Source organism: Pipra filicauda, unplaced genomic scaffold (assembly GCF_003945595.2).
Source record: "Pipra filicauda isolate LSUMZ 115617 unplaced genomic scaffold, ASM394559v2 scaffold13_size5146498_pilon, whole genome shotgun sequence".
Taxonomy (NCBI): Eukaryota; Metazoa; Chordata; class Aves; order Passeriformes; family Pipridae; genus Pipra; species Pipra filicauda.
The window spans coordinates 4,251,153-4,268,279 of record NW_024103874.1 but is presented as its reverse complement, the minus strand read 5'-3'; the positions used below and the strand labels follow the sequence as shown (position 1 = coordinate 4,268,279).

Below are 17,127 nucleotides of genomic sequence, written 5' to 3'. Positions count from 1 at the left end.
GAAGGTGATAAAACAAAACAAAAATTAAAGGCAACAGGAGGTGGAAGCCCATTAAATTTCGAAGCAGGCAGCGGGCAAGGGCATGGCCCTCCCTGAGACCCAACAGAGGAAGCTGATCAACATGATCAGGTGTCATCAAGACCCCTTTTATTTGCAATTTGATATCTGAGATGCATAAGGAAAAGGAAAGCACAAGTATAACAGGGTGATTAATGCTTACCTTTACCCACACAGAGAATAAGTTACCACTCTGTCCCTATCTCCTTATTTAAAATGCAAACTAACATGAATGAAACAATAACATTTTAATTAGATGGAAGTAGAAAAGCTACAGGAGAATGATATTGTTGCAGCAGTATGAGGTTCCTGAGCCATGTGTAACTACTTTGATAGATAACACACCAAAGGGAGAGTTAAACAGCACAGTTTCCACAATACTTTTTGCACCATTCTGTCTCTTCTCACTTACAGTGATAGAAGCCAGGGACAGCTAGGGTGGGAAATGATATTCTTTCCAGTGCAGCAAGGACAGCCTTCTGGGGAGCAGACCCAGCCCTCACTCCATCCCTGCCTGCCAAGTTACCTGTCTTGCTTCAAAAAAGAAGCAAAAAAACCCCACAGCTCCAAAGCAAAGGATGCCCAGAAAGCATTAAAAATGAGGGACAACATGTAAACCATGATGGAAATCTACGTGTGCAGGAACACAGATTCAGAGAATTGTTTAGGTTGGAAAAGACCTCTGAGATCATCGAGTCATGGTCTGACACAGAGCCACGGTGATGAAAAGAGGAGCTGGGTCATGCTGGGAGGTGGTCACACCCATCACTGTCCAGGGCTAAGCAATGGAGTTACTCTATGTATGAGGAAGGGGTTAAAAAAAAGAATAAATTAAAAAATAGAAGAAAAGAAAAACTGTTAATAATGTGACCCATGAAACTTTTCACAAGAATGACTCTAACAAGTAAGACTGCCACAGACAGCTCTGATGCCAACTTGCACTCTGGTGTCAGGGATAAACTTGGTTCCCCCAGAGTCACTGGAACTAAAAGCTCAAAGTTTGGAGAGGCACAGCCAGACTACACAGTGTATTGAGGCTTTTGAGATGAGGCCTGTTGCCAACACAAAATGTGTCACTGTGAATCATCTGCACACCAGTTTCAGAGTACAAAACTCTTCCCTGAATCGTGGTGAGAAGCACAAATGTTCTGCTCTGAAACAGAAAACTCACTGACTCCTTCTTGAACCAAAAATAGGGAAAAAGGTTATGTAATCCATTTACTTTGAAAAATAAGCATTTCAAAGTTATCTAAACAGCACTAATAACAGGGAAATCTCTGTTTATTTAATCAGTCCGGCTTTGCTGGGATTGATGCTTGTGCTCCAGGCAAGTTTGAATCGTTCACCTTAAAACAATTTAAACATAAAACGTTATCCAGCAGCTGGGAGAGGCTGGCAGGGCAGCAGCTCTATTTCACATCTATATTACCACCATAACCACGTGCTCCTAAAAAATATCCTATTTTTTGTTGCATGCCACATTGTGAGCAGAAGGAGAAGCTGGAAGCATTTTTTGAGTAAGTCTTGGCACAGCTGTTTTCTTAGGGGTGACCAGTGCACATTTCATCACCGATTTGCCCCATTTCCAGCCCAATCAGCTTGGGTGGAGACACATTTCTGACACGTTGCATTATAAATGAAAAAAACATGATTATTTTCAGCTGAATTTCTTGTCTCCTTGGATAACTATTCTACTTCCTGCAGCGGTCTTTGCAATTCATTCTTTGTGACCAGACACAAAAGCTCTGTTTTCTACGAGATCGCTTTTCTCCAGCAAAGCTTCAATGTAATATTGAATGAAGGCATCACAATTCTGTCAAAACAATCACTGTCACAGCCTGAAAAGTAATTTTTCAAGTCTTCTTTCTTGATATTTGCTGGTAATAATTTTCACGAAGTTCATTGCCAGAAAGGATTGGGAGATTTTTTTCCCCATCAGCCTCTTGGGACACTGGGCACAGCCAGTGTTCAAGGCCAGGTTGGCCTGGACCTGGATCAACCTGGTCTAGTGGAAGGTGTCCCTACCCATGGAAGAGTGTGGAATCAGATGGTCTTTAAGGTCCCTTCCAACCCCAAACATTCTGTGATTCTGTGATTCCCCACTCGAGAAGAGGTCTTTGATTGCCAAACACATTCCTGGTTGATTCTCGAGAATATCCCTATCAGTTCACCATGAAAATCTTGGTGTGACACAGGTGCACACTAAAAGCAGCGTGACAAGGTGACACAGGGTTGATGGTGGAAGCACTGGGATCACCCAGCTCTGAGGAAGGAGACCAACCTTGCCCCGCTGCAACACCAACCCTGTGTTTGGGGCCCGTGTGTGTTTGTAAGTGGAGGCAGCCAGGCAGAAACCCTCTTTCTCCACCTGAGTGCTTTCCCACTGCCGAGATGCTGACCTGAAAGGACCCAGTCACGGGCTAGGTCTTGGCAGGAGAGCAGCACTGCTCCTAAAGGGATGCTGGGTCTGAAGAGGAGGATCCAGCCAGTCCATGCAATGGCTCCGGGTGGCACGAGCAGGTTTTGCAAGTGTGCTCATGTGAAAATTGTAGGACAGAAATAGAGAGAAATCTGCTATCTATTAAGGTTTTCACAGAATCATCAATGTTTGGCCACTGTTTTGGTGCAGAAATTCTTCCTGATATCCAACTTGAACTTCCCCTGGTGCAATTTGAGGCCGTTTCCCCTTGTCCTATCACTAGTTGCCTGGGGGAAGAGTCAGACTCCCAAAAGCATAAGGAATAGGGGTGCAGACCAGCCTCACAAAGAGGAGAGAAGCCCATTGCTGAAAAGAAATTAATGCCCAGAAGATTTTCAGCTGCATTTCAATCTTGTATCAACCATACCCACAGATCACAAGTCAAAATAATCTCTACAGCTGGATCAATACACATGGCCTTTTAACCAAGCTTCTCTCTTCTGTCAGGAGGCTGTCTCAGCAAAGGTGTTAGTGCAAATCCACATGGGTAATCAGGGATTGCATCCTGACAGACACAGCCCCAGCAAAAGCCACCTGGCAGAGCCACACTGGTGCAGCTCTGCAGAACAGGAAAATAGGAAAAGTCTTGCAAATCACCTGAACCAACTCCTTCTCCTGAACAAAATCACCTGGAATGTTTGTTTGTTTGTTTTGCTGACTTAGAAGGTACAGCTTTGATTTATAGCACCAAGGGAAAGCATTCCCTGTCTTTTCTGAATTCAACTGGGAGGCAGGGGCACAGAGTGAGCAGATGTGAGGAAATCAGTCTGTTCGCAGGCAAGCGCCTTCTGTGCAGAGCTCCAGCTGTAGTTGTAGAGCGCCAGTCAATAGTTACTTTACAAAAAAACAGTTTTGTTTTGCAGGCACAAAGGCTTCTTCTATCCCTACCCAGCAGGAGGTTTATAAAACTGTCATTTCTTGTCCTGTTTCTGCCCTTGTCTCTTTGCTTCTACTTCTTACAGACTGCCAGTAGGTTTTTTATTGCTTTCAGATTTTTGTTTTAATTGAAACTGAGTAAATTGCATTTTTCCCTAAACAGCTTATGGGTTTAACAAAGTTTTGCATTATTTAATGAGGAAGAAAACAGCAACCTTCAGAACAGAAAATAGAAACATTATTTAAACTTGGTTAATTCAAGAGCACAGAGACATAACCTTGCAATGAGGGGAGCACCTCTTGAGGGACCTTAAAAGCAGCTTTTTCTTGGGCAATATTTAAGGGATAGTGTTTAGCATAGGATATGAGAAAACCTCTGGAGTATGCCCAGCAATTTTCCCTTTCCCAAACACATTTGTTTCAAAGGAATGAAAACACCAGCCAGCTTCATTTCTGGCTGTAACATCTTTCATGAAATATCTCCATTGATAATGGGGGAAAGAGGGGAAAAAAAAACATTCATGAAAGCAGAAAACATTCTGTCTCATCTCCCTCTGACAAAGCCATTCTCTGCAGATCACATCTTTAGCCCTTTTCAGAGGTACTCGGGCTAGGCAGGGAGTGACAGGAGTGAGTGGGATACTCATTTGGTGGAAGACACAAGAGCTGGAAAGCAATAATGCACCTGGCATCTCATTCTCAAAAGAAATAGCTCCTGCCATGCTTCATCTTCTTTCTTTTTTTCCTAGAGGACCCCTAACATTAATATCATTAGTGAACAAGGTGCTGGTCTTTCTTGTAAAGGAGCAGAGCAGCTGCCTTGGGCACAGCTCAGCTACACTACCCTAAAGCCCCATATCCATGTTTGTAACCTGAAACACTCCTCTTGCTTCCAAGCTCTCCTACAGCTCCCAGCCTGCCCCTAAGGCAGTGGGAGCCACCCTACAGAGGGGGAATTTAAAGAGCAGGTTGACAAGGGATTGCACCAAGCTGAAACAGAACGAGACTGTGGGAAACACCAACTGGAATCAATGGGATCTGGGAGGAGCAGGGAGGATTTGTGGCTGGGAGCTGAACTTGGGCAGCTGGACAGTGGGTGCCACAGTCTCTTTGTGTTTTGCTGTTATTACCCCATCTCTACCCTGGCCCCTTTTAGAAGTCCATTTCTGTGGTGATGGTGGGTTTGTTTTCACTGGCAGCACTGCCCTGGGAGTCGCTGTCAGTGGGACCCTCGTGCTCTGGCTCGTGACCAACTGAGGGAAAATGCATCCATAATGGAGCTCAGTTGGAAACTCTCTGAGCTTTTTGCTGCTCCCGAGCAGAGTGTATTCAGCACTGAGACAGAAGGTCTAATAGGCTTCTGCCATTTCCTTTGACTCAGAAAAATGGCTATTGTAGCTGCTAGTGCTCTACCTTTGCATGAAACCCCTTTCTTACTAGATACTAAAGAATAAATCATATTTGCTTGGCTCCAGGATGCCCTTGGAAAAGAACCAGCAGATCGGGCAGTGCTTCTAGCCATGCTGCCATTGCATTGACCCATCTCTAGTTAAAGCTGGGCTGGTTATTCCCTTCTGATACCCCAATGCTTCCCTCAAGCAATAGCTCCCTTGGGAGTATCATCATTGCCTGACTCCCTCCTGGAGAAACAGGGGGAGAGGTTTCCCTTCTCCATTGCCACAAGAGACAAGCTCTTAGCAAGCAACAAGTACACCAGGAACAGAGACAGTACCTGTACAATGACAGGGAATGAGTGGCATTGTTCTGTGAGCTCTTTGGCATACAGAATCAAAGAGTCATTTAGGTTGGAAAAGAGATCATCAAGTCCCACTGTTCCCCCAGCACTGTTAATCTCACCACAAACCATGTCCACAAGTGCCACATCTTCACACCTTTTAAATACCTCTTGCACCACCTTTTAATGCTGTTTGTGCAAGACCAAGTGTACAGGGACCAGGACAACTAATGACTTTGGCTACATTCCACAGTGTGATGTTGGTTGCATTTCTCCTCCATGAAAGGTGAACAGTGACCTGAGCAGGGTGTTTTGTTCTCTGTAGAGTGGGAGAGATGGAGAAGAACCAAAACAGACAGAAACCTACACAAACCTATTAATAAATTCCACAACGAGGTGCTGAGCCCCTGGCATTACATCTCACAAGTCTGCCACACGAAGATACCAAGGAATTAAACAGTTCCAGATAATTGCAGGGCATAAATATATTCAGTATGATCTTAAATTTGGCGAGATTAATTTTCCTGACAGCTTGTTTAAAAGAAAAGTGGGTTATATAATTAAAAGAAAGAGACCCCTCTCAGGTGGCCCATTGCGTGACCAGCAGATACTGCCTTTTGAGATTCTCACCTACCTGGAGTCAGCATTTCCCAGAGGTTTTTATGCCTCCAGCCCTTTCATTTGGCTGTGGAGTCACAAACAGGCTCTCAGGTACTGATTTTTGCAAAACAACAAGCTTGGATATAGATTTCTGGATTCAAATATTGTTAACACTTGCCTATAAAGCACAGGGCACAAATCAACACTGTGTAAAGCAGAGTAATAGAAAATCCAGGCCGTTAATCTTCATAATGTGCCTCTCAGTAGGGATTTCACTTGAATGTTATTTGTATTAGACATAATACTGAGTGCAGTATATGCAGTTATACATAAATTAAAGGGGGTATTTAAGTTAAACACCATCCCCCTGTTGAGTGCAGACCCAAGCATGAGAGCTGTTAACAGTGGACTGCACAGGTCTGTTCATCTGCCTGACTTGCTGGTAGTGGCATGTTCCACCCTTGGTGCCCTGAGAAACTCATTTTGGGGGAAAATTAACGTCTTTTTAATGAGGTTTGTGGTGCCAGCCCAAGGCCTAGGAGTGCTGGTTGTTTTATGGACACTTTTTCTTTCCTCTCCTCCTCCCCACATTCCACTTATGGATTTTCCCCACAAAAACAGTGCAGGCAGGAGGCTGTGACTGAGCCTCCTCTTGCGTGTTGAGGATGGGAGCAAAGAAAATTCAATCAGACTTTCAAACAAAAAAGAAAAGGCTTAACCCAAAGGGGCAGTGAACTTCTTGGTTACTTTATTGATGCTTTTCCTCAGTGTTTTTCTGTGCTGCAGCTCCTCTCGGCGTCATGGAGTCTCAGGTATAACAGGGTTTTTTTCCCCAGCATGACTTGTTCTCCAGGCAAGCCTCAGACTGCCAGGCTGGGCATGTGCCCTGCTCCTCTGGACTGCTGCACTCTGATATGCTTTCTGACCAAGGTCCTGCTGGTTTTTTTTGCTCTTTCAAGGGATTTTCCATTTCACATCTCTCCTGTGCTGGCCAGGAAACACCTGTGAGCTACCAAAAGGCTGGGGTAGAGTTTGCTCCTGCAGACTATTAAGTGTTTGGGACATACACAACTCCCCATCATTGTATCTTGAGGTCAAATACCTATTTATTAGTCCGAACCTATATTTCTCTTTCTGCCTGTGCTCTAGGAAACTTGACACACTTGAATCTCAGGAACAAGTATGACAGTGTCACAAGCCCATGACCGACAGTGATATAAAAATGAAACATGGACTTTGGTGAGGGGAACTCAATCCTCTGAGTTTCTTTTTTGAATGAAATGTATAAATTATCCCCGTGAGGATAAAATGTCAAGTCTTTACAGGAGTAATCAATAGTGATGTGAGCAATGAACTAAATGTTCCCAGCAGCTGAGTTGCATTTTTATAACATGGTTTTGCAAAAATCATAGAATAGGTGGGAAAAGTGGGTTTATTTCTTGTTGAACATACTTATTAAACAAATTCTCCAAGGGAACAAGGTGGTACGACAGTCCTACCACATATTAATACCACATTTACTCAATTCAGCACTGAAGACCTGCTTTGTTCTCGATTAAGTTAAAATTAATAGGATGTGGCATTGCAACGACTATATTAATTAGTTCCTTGGAGTCCTGATCAAAAATAGGGGTCTGCTGAGCCAAATGCCACCCTACATCAATGTGTTCTCAGCTGATCTGCTCTGCAGGTCTGGGTGAAGCTGGTAGGTTGGTAGACCACTTTTTTCAAGGTTAAAGGAGGAAGAAAAAGAAATGATTAATGGATGAGATTGCTCCTTCATCTGCTAGACACCTCACGAAGCCAGGGCAGTGGTAAGCATCCGTCAGGCTGAGCCTGCAGGGGCAGGAGAGGACCCATCAGCTGGGCTGAGCTGCCCAGGATGAGAAGGCAACAGGTATATCCATTGCAGGCAGAAACATGAGTACAGGACAGTGAGGGACTGCTCCACTGGGGCTGACAACACGGCCACAAGCAACACCACTCAACCCAGGGCACGTCCTCCAGCTTAGCTGCCCCTCCAGTGCCTCCCTGATTTATTGATACTGAATATGCTTTTAGCTCTGTGCATGGCTTCCCAGTTCAGAGGTATTCCCAGCTTTTTCACTAGCATTTTGCATGAGATGCTTTTTCTTCCCTTTCAGATGCTAAAGACTTTGTGAAAGTTTACAGTTTTTCCTTGCTATTTTTTTCCATTTCTACTAGGAGAATCTCTTCTCTTTGATTTCTGTCTGCAACTGTCACTTGTCTTTAGTTCCTGAGAACTCAAAAGCTTCAAAGAAACATTACTGAACTTTTTCTCAAAAGAAAAAGTTCAGCAAAAAAGACCTTGTTCATTCTATTGTTTTTTTTTCCTGGGACAGGAAAAGCCCCCATGGAACTGTGCCCAGCAATGCAATCTGCTTTGAGAATTATTGAAGTGAAAAAGCCACAGGAGATGAGGAGCAAATCTCACATGCTGAAAACCACCTGCAGTTGACCAGCTCCTTCAGCCCTCCAGGTTCATCTTCTTTAAAGGTCAAAGATGAGAATTTCACTCTCTGTCTAGGTACAGCCCTGTCCCACAGCATCCTCTGTCCTGGCAGGAGCAGAGGTGGTGACAGGCTTCTGGTACCCCAGGGAGGGGGAAGGAGGATGGACCTCCACACACAGATGTATCAGGACGGCCCTTGAGCATAGGGATACAAATTTGTCTCACTACTATTTCCCTCCTACCCATGCAAAACTTAACAACTGGTAGTTTGAATGCAGGAAAATACTGGGAAAGAGCTGTCAGCTCAGAAATTTGCTACCCAGTTAGAGTTACTACTTGTTTCCTCAATAACTCATCAGCTCAACTGATTTATCATAACCTTTTTTTTTTTTTAATCCCACACCTAAGAGACTTCGAAATTGGATAGAAGAGATGGTATCCATGGGAAGCAAGACACAGGGGTGGTGTTATTGGAGCACAACGAGTTAGCTGGGCATTGGAAGTGTCTCCAGCTTCACACGGCGCGAGTGGCTTGTACTGGAGGGCAAAGAGCAACCAGACAGATTGGGAATGTAATAACCCAGCTTCATCTGCTTAATGCAAGGGAAAGGAGGGATGTCAGTGCTGGGGCTGATGGGTTTGGCATCTAAGCTCTCTGCTTTAGGGGTAGATGGTCACAATGTTCAGATTTCCCCCCTCACCAGCCCAGGACCCCCTCACGCTCCTCAGCCCCTCCAGACACCTTTGTTCACCCACCGTCCCGTGCCACTCAGAACGGGGCAATTCCACAGCAGGGAAAAGGCAATGGGGACACCACAGAAGCCTAAATTCCCCTCTGTCCCCCACCCAGGCACCCCCATGTCCCACAGAGGGATGCTGGCCACTGTCCACACCTCAGGCAGGACACAGAAGCGTTTCTAAACGTCAGGAAGAGAAAGTGCCATCTGTGAGTCTTGAGCAGATGCTGCACAGAGACGAAAGCCTGGTGAAAGCCTATAAGGGAAAGGAGGGGGGAAGTAGGGAGATGACAATTAAATAGCTATTTTAAATGATCTGGAAGAAGATTAATGGCAGATGCAGGTTTGGGCTTTTTCTTTTTTTCTGGGAAAAGCAACTACGAGATTACCTTCACCTCTTCTGCCTTTGCAAACTGCTGTTAAGAGGAAAACCTAAGAGCTAAATTGATCAGCCACATTTCCCCGGTTCTTTTATTATCCCTCCAGCTGACAACTCGGGAAGGGGGAGGGAAAAGGAAATCAAGTGAATTAAAATCAATTGGGGGAAAAAAAGAGAAGAAATTATGTAAGAACTGGCAAAACACAGCAGGCCAAGTGGTTATGTAAAGCAATGAACACAAGAGCTTATTTAAATTAGATCTAGCTGCGAGACAGACCAGAGTGTAAACGGGCTGGGATTAGGCAGGCTGGGCTGTCGTGCATATGCTGAGTTAAAGCCCTGAGTTCCCTGAATAGTCCATGAAAAAAGGCAGCTTTTTAGGGATTCTCCTGCCACCATAGATGGGCATTGATGCTGGGGCAAGGGTTGGTCTCTCACCATCACTGTGGGGATGGATCCAGACACATTTACACACCAATATTTTCATTTTCTTGTCTACCTGAGGGTGTGGCAGCACCATGACCTGATGGGGTGCAGTCCTGCCACAAAGGTGCTGGTTTGTGGTGCTGTCAGAGGGATGAGTGCACCCAAGCCTGGATTTCTCTGGTGTAGAGAGTGATTTAGAACAGCACTGTTATTAAAAGCCATAGTAGGAATTTGGCTGTGACTTAAGGAAAAGAAATCAACTTCAATTCCTCTAGTCAATACCAGTATAAACACAGGATTCCTGAACAGAAGCCACTGACTAATCCTGGATAGGATTTGCCAGCAAACCTGGAGAGAATTCATCCATTTGGTTTTATGGGTTGCTATTTTTGTGTACTATGGAGAGATGTTTGTCATATTTATTTACCTGGCACCACAGATCTGACGGTGGGCAGAGCCCTGCCATCCACAGCACCAGAACAGTGAGCACATCACACCACCCCACCAAGATGCTCCTCACCAGAGAAAGGTGTGAGGGAGTGTCTACAGCAACATGAACGGAATTAATAACTTTGTAAGCCTCCCAGACTAATGGGAATTCAATAGATGACCTTGGAAAAGTGTGTAGAGAGCATGGTGATGGATGCCAAGAGGACAGGCTGCACCTTGTGTCTCCCAGCTCCAACACCTGGTTCTTCTTTCCCATTCCCTTCAGACCTGAGGCTCTTTTGCATCTTCCTTCAAAGGCATTACAAGAAAAAATGTAGGCAGGAATAAAGCAGAGGAGCCCCTTGGGCAAGCGGTTGTTTCATGTGCAGAGTTAGTTATTGTACAAATCATCCAAACTATGAGCAGGCTTCATAAAACATAATAAACAAGGGAACTGGAGGGATGGATGAGCTGCAGCCACACAGGGTGGGATGATGCAGAGCAGGACCTCAGTGGAACAGCAGCCTTTCCAAATGGCTGAGGAGGTCCAGAGCAGTTCCCCATGTGCTGCCCTAGCAAATGAGCAACGTGGAGCTGCTGGAGATGTGGCAGTTTCTGGAGGCGCAGGGCCTGCTGCCATGTGTTTTAATAAATGGGTTCACACCAGCTGTCCGTGCAAATAAAACATTAGCATGTGTCAGACACTCTACCCAGGCACTTGCTGTAACTTAGGGGACATTTTTCAGCAGAGTCACTCAAGTGCAGGCTGTGCCATGACAGTGGGAAAACACCTCCCTCTCTCCCCTGTGAATTATGGCGTGCCAGAGAGCTGCCCACACCCAGGCTCCCCTCACGTGTGCGCCCAGTCCTGGCTCAGATAAAATTCCAGGCTTTTAGGTTGAGGGGCTGCCGACTCCGTGTGTTGGGACTGATGGTGCACTAAGACTGTAGGTATTTCTTTCACCTTCCCCTCTTTCCCCAGGTCCACTATTTTTCCTCCAGAAAACTGGCACGAAGGTAAGAAAGTAAGAAGTGAAAAAGGAAAATCAAATTGCACAGCATCTGGCCATTAAAATTCAGACCTTGATGAAAATCAGGGTTGAGAGTGTACAATGTTAGTGGCACACAGGGCTGCACATGGTGGGACAGGACACTCAGCGGGCTCCTGTTTCAAGGGAGCTGCTCCCAGAACCAAACCCACAGGTACTGACCCACAAGTGAAGAGGGGAAGCATCTCATCCTGCCTCAGAACTCTCTTATCTGTTGCTACCACAACGAGGAGCTTTTAAAACCTCTCCAGCTGAAATGGAGGAGGTTTTAAGTGCAACCATGAAAGCATGAATTTACTCGTATGGCTTTAAGAGGTGTTTAATTTATGTGGAAAAAGAACCTAAAATTGGCTGCAGTGTGTTTCAGAGGATGTCTGCCAGCTAAAGCATTGACTAGACCGGAATAATGTGGCTATAATGGACTTACTGCTGTTACCAGATCTCATGTGGATGCCAATATCCAAACCAGACATCCCTGACTGACACAAGCAACAGGCAAGCTTGGCAATGAAGAATATATAATAAACCAGATTCACAGGCTGATTTAAGCAGCAACAGGGACAGTGACAAACAAAACTGGGCAATAGTACTGTTCTAAAGAATTCCGTGTCAGGGGCCACACAGAGAGTCTCGATGGCATGAGGAGAGATGTGCTCAGAGTACAGAGCATGGTGACACACAGTGTCACCCTGCAGATCATCTCACTTACTGCTTTTCCTGATTAGCAGTGTGTGCTGCCCTGAACAATTTGTAATTGGTAGGGGAATATCAGTAATTACTTCTTACAGTTGTTATGGAGCTTAAGTGGTGCAAGTTAATATGTGCAAGAATCAAATATGCTGAGTGTTGTTTGAATAATATTTTTTTTTTTTTCTTATTACAAGGAAACCTGGTTGTTCACTCAGTCTAGTTTCACTCAGGAATGCCCATTAAAACTTAAATACTCAAAGCAAATACAGAGGAACTTTTTGAAAATCAGAAATGTTAAATTGCTACCAAAAAATAGGCCCTTCCAACTCAGAATATTCTGTGATTCTGTGAAATGTTCATTCTGGGAAGCTTGTTCCAGTCCAGGGAGAAGCATTCTCCTACAATGATCCCAGCAGAACCAAAGCTCACAGTGGGCTCTGAGGATATAAATGGTTACAGTGGCCCTATTCTGGGACTGACTTTCAATCAGTCAACAAATAAAACCACTTGGAGAACTAATGGCTTCCAAAAAAAAAAAATTCCCAATTTACTTTAGACAGTTTGCCAAACAGGAAGAGGAGTGAAAACTGTCGAGTGATTTATTACAAATGATTTGCCAGCTCAAGCAAGTGCATCATTCGGAAAACGAATGCAAAGAGATGCTGTAAAGCAGCATGAACCCACCATGAAAGACCAGGGCTCCAGACTGCCAACCAGCAAGACATCTGCACGTCACTCTCCACATCACCACTGCCCTTTCAGTCACAGATCTTCCATCATTTGTCTTTTTTTGTACCTCTGCACAGCTTACGACGTGAGAATGCCGGCTCACACGCTGTGCGATGGTTTCCATTAACGCACTTCAAACCTGACTTGCAGCTGCTTTGCTTATTCACTCTGGAGCCTTCCCCAGTCCAGGGCCCTGCATCACATTGTGTGCTGCTTCCCCGTGCTTGGGGGAATGGAGTGAAACCATTAAACAACCTTCCTATCTCGGCAAATCTACTTTTGCAGCCAGATCCCCCAAGGAAGAACAGGTTTGCACGGTCTGGGGTTTTGCTCCTTCTCGCTCCCCAGCAGCTGCCTCTTTACTTTTAAATTAATTCAGTAGTTAAATAAATATATATATATCTGAGGAAAAGCCCACAGGTGAACTTCACATACTGTGCATTCATGTCTGCCTACTCCTTACTTGGCTAATGGGATAAGGTATAGCCTGAATTGCAAGACTGTCAAATACATTGAGAATTGTTTAAACTGTAATCTCCAAAGATATGGATAGGAAGTAATCCTCTGGTTTTAGCCCTACCATGGTAACAATGAGCATCAGTTTAATCCTAAGAGGAAGATGAGTGGAAATAATGCATTTCAGTCCCATTGTTCTCAAATCAGATGGCTCATGTCTCCTCAGAGAGTGGAGAATTTGGGTTAAGTACACTGGGCTGCTGCTGACAAAACCTTCAAAACATTTACAGAAGAAATGCAGCCCCACCACCTCAGATGAAAGTTAGGGACCACAACAAAATGCAGAAGGAATCCAGGGCTTCTGTGGGGGATAGATTCTGGTTTCCTGGAATAGTACAGAAGGAAACTGGGAAAGACACGTCTAAACATTCACTGGCTCTGGGCTTAAATCTAAATGCATATACCCTCGCCTGCTTTTAGTGGGAGAAAACATTCTGATTCCTTTCCCTTTAAGTTCCCTCTGACTCTGGGAACATCTCAACCACTCCAGGACACATGCAGCTTTAAATTCCAGCTGCCCGCTGATTAACCCCACCTGAAATTCATGTTCCAAATAAAAGATTGAGCAGCTATCACATGCGAGCCTGGCAGCAAAGGGACTATGGAGATTGGTGTCTTGCTCTCTCTGTCCCTCCTTCCGTGTTTCTTACATTTTTCAAGCCCAATGCTTCAGTAAACAAATGCCTCAACCTGTCAAAGCACTGGAGCACAGCAAGTGTTGATGCTGAAATCCGTTCCACGCATGGGCGTGTTGGATTTAGCAGTGTGTGGAGACCAGCAAAGCCTTGCTGAAGTCAGGAGGGGCTGCTAGTTAAACCAGCTATGGATTTCCCCAAAACAGCAAAAATAGCAGCCTCAGGCTTTGACGATGCAGTTCCTTTTCAGATGCCTGTGCTACACCCTGTGTCCAAAACTTTCTGAAATTAGGAGCTGTCACTACACTGAGGAAACGGGCTCTGGATCAACACAAGGAACTGGGGGAGAGGGAGAGATGGTTTTATTCCCCCGATCTTTCTAGTCGCTTTCCAGCAGAAGGGAAGGAGACGCAGAAGATACAGAGAAAGGATGGAGATTTGGGTTTTTCTGGCGATGAACTGCCACCTTTGGGTGAACGTCCCTGGGGCAGTACGGCGGAGCGGAGCCGGACGCCCCGGGCTCAGGGGGGCACGGGAGGGTTGCACCGGCCCCGGGCAGGATTAATCGCGGAGCAGGATTTATGCCGGCGCAAGGTCTCAACCCGGCGCGGTGGGGCAGGAGGGGGTGCGGGGTGGGGCGCAACAGGAGGAGCCCAGACGTCCCCAAATCCCTCCTGCCCGCACCCTGGGCCGGTCCGTCCCGTCAGGGCTGCCCGGAACATCCCCATTCCTGAGCCAGTCCCCCGCTCCAGCCTCCCCCTCCTGCCCCGCCCGTCTCCGCAAAGTTTGGCCAACCCGGGAAGGAGGAGGCGGCTGCCCGGACCCTCCCGGCCCCTCACCTGGATGACCGTCTTCAGCGTGGAGGTGTCCACGATGGTGGTGCAGATGAGGGAGTCGGGATCCCGGTCCTTGGCGTAGATCTGCCCCATAGTGAAGATCATGGGGATGGCGAGGAGGAAGGAGGCGATCCAGATGCAGCTAATGAACTTCTTGGTGCGGCTGCGGGACATGATGCTCTTGGCTTTGAAGGGGTGGCAGATGGCCATGTAGCGCTCCATGCTGAGGCTGGCGATGTTGAGCGCCGTGGCATAGGTGCAGGCGTCCCGGAGGAAGTAGTAGCCCTTGCAAACGGCTCCCCCGAAAGCCCAGGGGTGATGGACCCAGATGAAGTTGTAGAGCTCGATGGGCATGCAGAGCAGGAAGATGAGGAGGTCGGAGAAGGCGAGGCTGGCCAGGTGGTAGTGCACGGTGCTCTGCAGGTTCTGCAGCGACTTCTTGCGCACCAGCGTGTACGCCGTGATGGAGTTGCCCACGGTGCCCACCAAGAAAAGAGCCAAGTAGATGACGGTCACCATCACTTTGGAGTAGATGTCGGTGTTGACGTCCAGATCCTCCTCGTCGGGCACTTTGGGGAGCAGGTCGGAGCGGTTGGAGGCGTTGGCATAGCCGCTGGGGTGCGGGTGCAGGGGCCCGGCGGGCACGGCCGGGGCCGTGGCGTTCGGGTGCATCCCCGGGGCCGGGCAGTACCGCCCGGACCGGCCGCACCGCCCGGACCCGCCGCTGCCCCCGGCGGGGAACTTGGCTCGTTTTAATGCGGCGGGAGGAGCCGCCGGTCCCGGGGCTGCCGCGCGTGTGCGTGTGCGAGACGCGTCCCCCGCCCTGCGAGCCGCCCACAGCCCCGGCTCCCTCCTCCCCGCCGCTCCCACGGCGTCCAGATGTGCCCTGGCAGCGCGGGAGCCGCCCCGCACACACGCACACCAACACAGACCCGCACACACGCGCACACCAACACAGACCCGCACACACACACCCGCACTCCCGCACACACGCACACCAACACAGACCCGCACACACACACCCGCACTCCCGCACACACGCCCGCCCGCCCCGCACAGCCGCGCCGGCAGCCGCCGCCCCACCGGTGACCGCGCACCCCCTGCCCGCCCCGCCGCTTCCTCCCCCGGACCCGGGGACTTTGCAACCTCAGCTGCGTCCCCAAAATGTGGCCCACGGAGGGAGGGAGGGAGAGAAGGAAGGAGGGAGCAGGTCCCAGGCTGGGCTGCAGAGCTCCTCACCACTGGGACCCCCCCCTCTTATCCATCCCTCACAAAGTCAGTCACAGAGGCACGGCTGAAAGCTGAGGGCTGGTAAGGGGCTGGTAGTGGGTCCAACTTCCCTGTTCCTCTCCCACAGGGAGAGGAGAGGCACCAGGGGTGCTCCAACACACTTGTACATCCATATGTCCCACTGGTCCCCAAATACCCACTCACCTGCTGCTGCTGCTAGGAGAAATGCATTTAAAAGAAGGGAAAGCCCACCTAAAAATACTTACCTGTGCCCTGACCTGTCCGGGGCACCCTCAGTGCCATGGCACAGCAGTGACAGCTTTGCTTTGATCCCTACCAGTGACTTTTCACTTTATCCCATATCCTCAGGTCTGGGGATGTGGGGTCCTCTCTGAGCTGCCTTGTTGCAGAGGCAGAGGGGGTGTCACAGTGATGCTGAAGGTGACAGGGGGATCCCCCACAGGGAAGGGCCCCCCAAGGCTGAACAGTCTGTGCTGGGGTTACCCTTTCAGCCACTCTGTAAAACTCCAGTGAGCTGTTTGTCCACTCAGTTGTCTTTATGATAAAATTTTCACAAATGCAGAGTATCAAGGAAAATCTCATTCAGGGCATCACTGGTTTATCCAAAGACAGCCATAACGTGTCCCATGCATCCAACAGCCAGTGGGCTCTGTGTTCACCCAGACTCCTTACCTAGTTGATGCAAAAAGATGCCTAATCCTTCAGTCAGTCAAATCTTCTCTTTTATACGAATACCAAACTTTCCACAGCCATCCACCAAGAGCCAATATTACCCCCAGCTTTGCTCCTCTTACATTCATCCAGTAGGATCACCATGGAAGAATAACCAAAATCAGATTTATTTAGTCATCTTATTCATACAAATGTGGAGAGAAATATTTTCCAGCTCTCATCCCACACTAGTTTAGAAAATGACTAATAAGCTCTTAACACCAATGTTCCTTTCATTTGAGCTCTTCTGTTATGAAATTTCTATTAGTTGAGAGGAGTTTGTCAGAGTTGGTTTTCCCAGCTCCTCTCACCCATTGTTCCTGGCCCTTGGACAAGTTCTTGGGATGGATCAAGAGTACTTATCCTGAAGAAGGAAAGCGGAACATGACGGAAGTTGCTGGGGTGTACTGATTTGTGAAGGGGAGCTGCAGCTGGGATACAAGCCTTCTCCTGGCTGCCCACTGCCCCTATCCCTCAGCTCCCAGTTTGGGGGGAGCTTATAGCCCCATGATCCAAGCA

The 17,127-nt window shown here is 47.5% G+C and overlaps 1 protein-coding gene across 1 annotated transcript in view; it reads right to left on the bottom strand.

Moving 5' to 3' along the window:
• NTSR1 (neurotensin receptor 1) overlaps positions 1–15,497 on the bottom strand; it is a 56,409-nt gene extending 40,912 nt beyond the window's left edge. The window contains exon 1 of the mRNA XM_027710695.2: positions 14,650–15,497. Coding sequence (XP_027566496.1) covers positions 14,650–15,318 — 669 coding nt within the window. The 5' untranslated portion in view covers positions 15,319–15,497. The remainder of the gene's footprint in view (positions 1–14,649) is intronic.
• Positions 15,498–17,127: the final 1,630 nt, after the last annotated feature.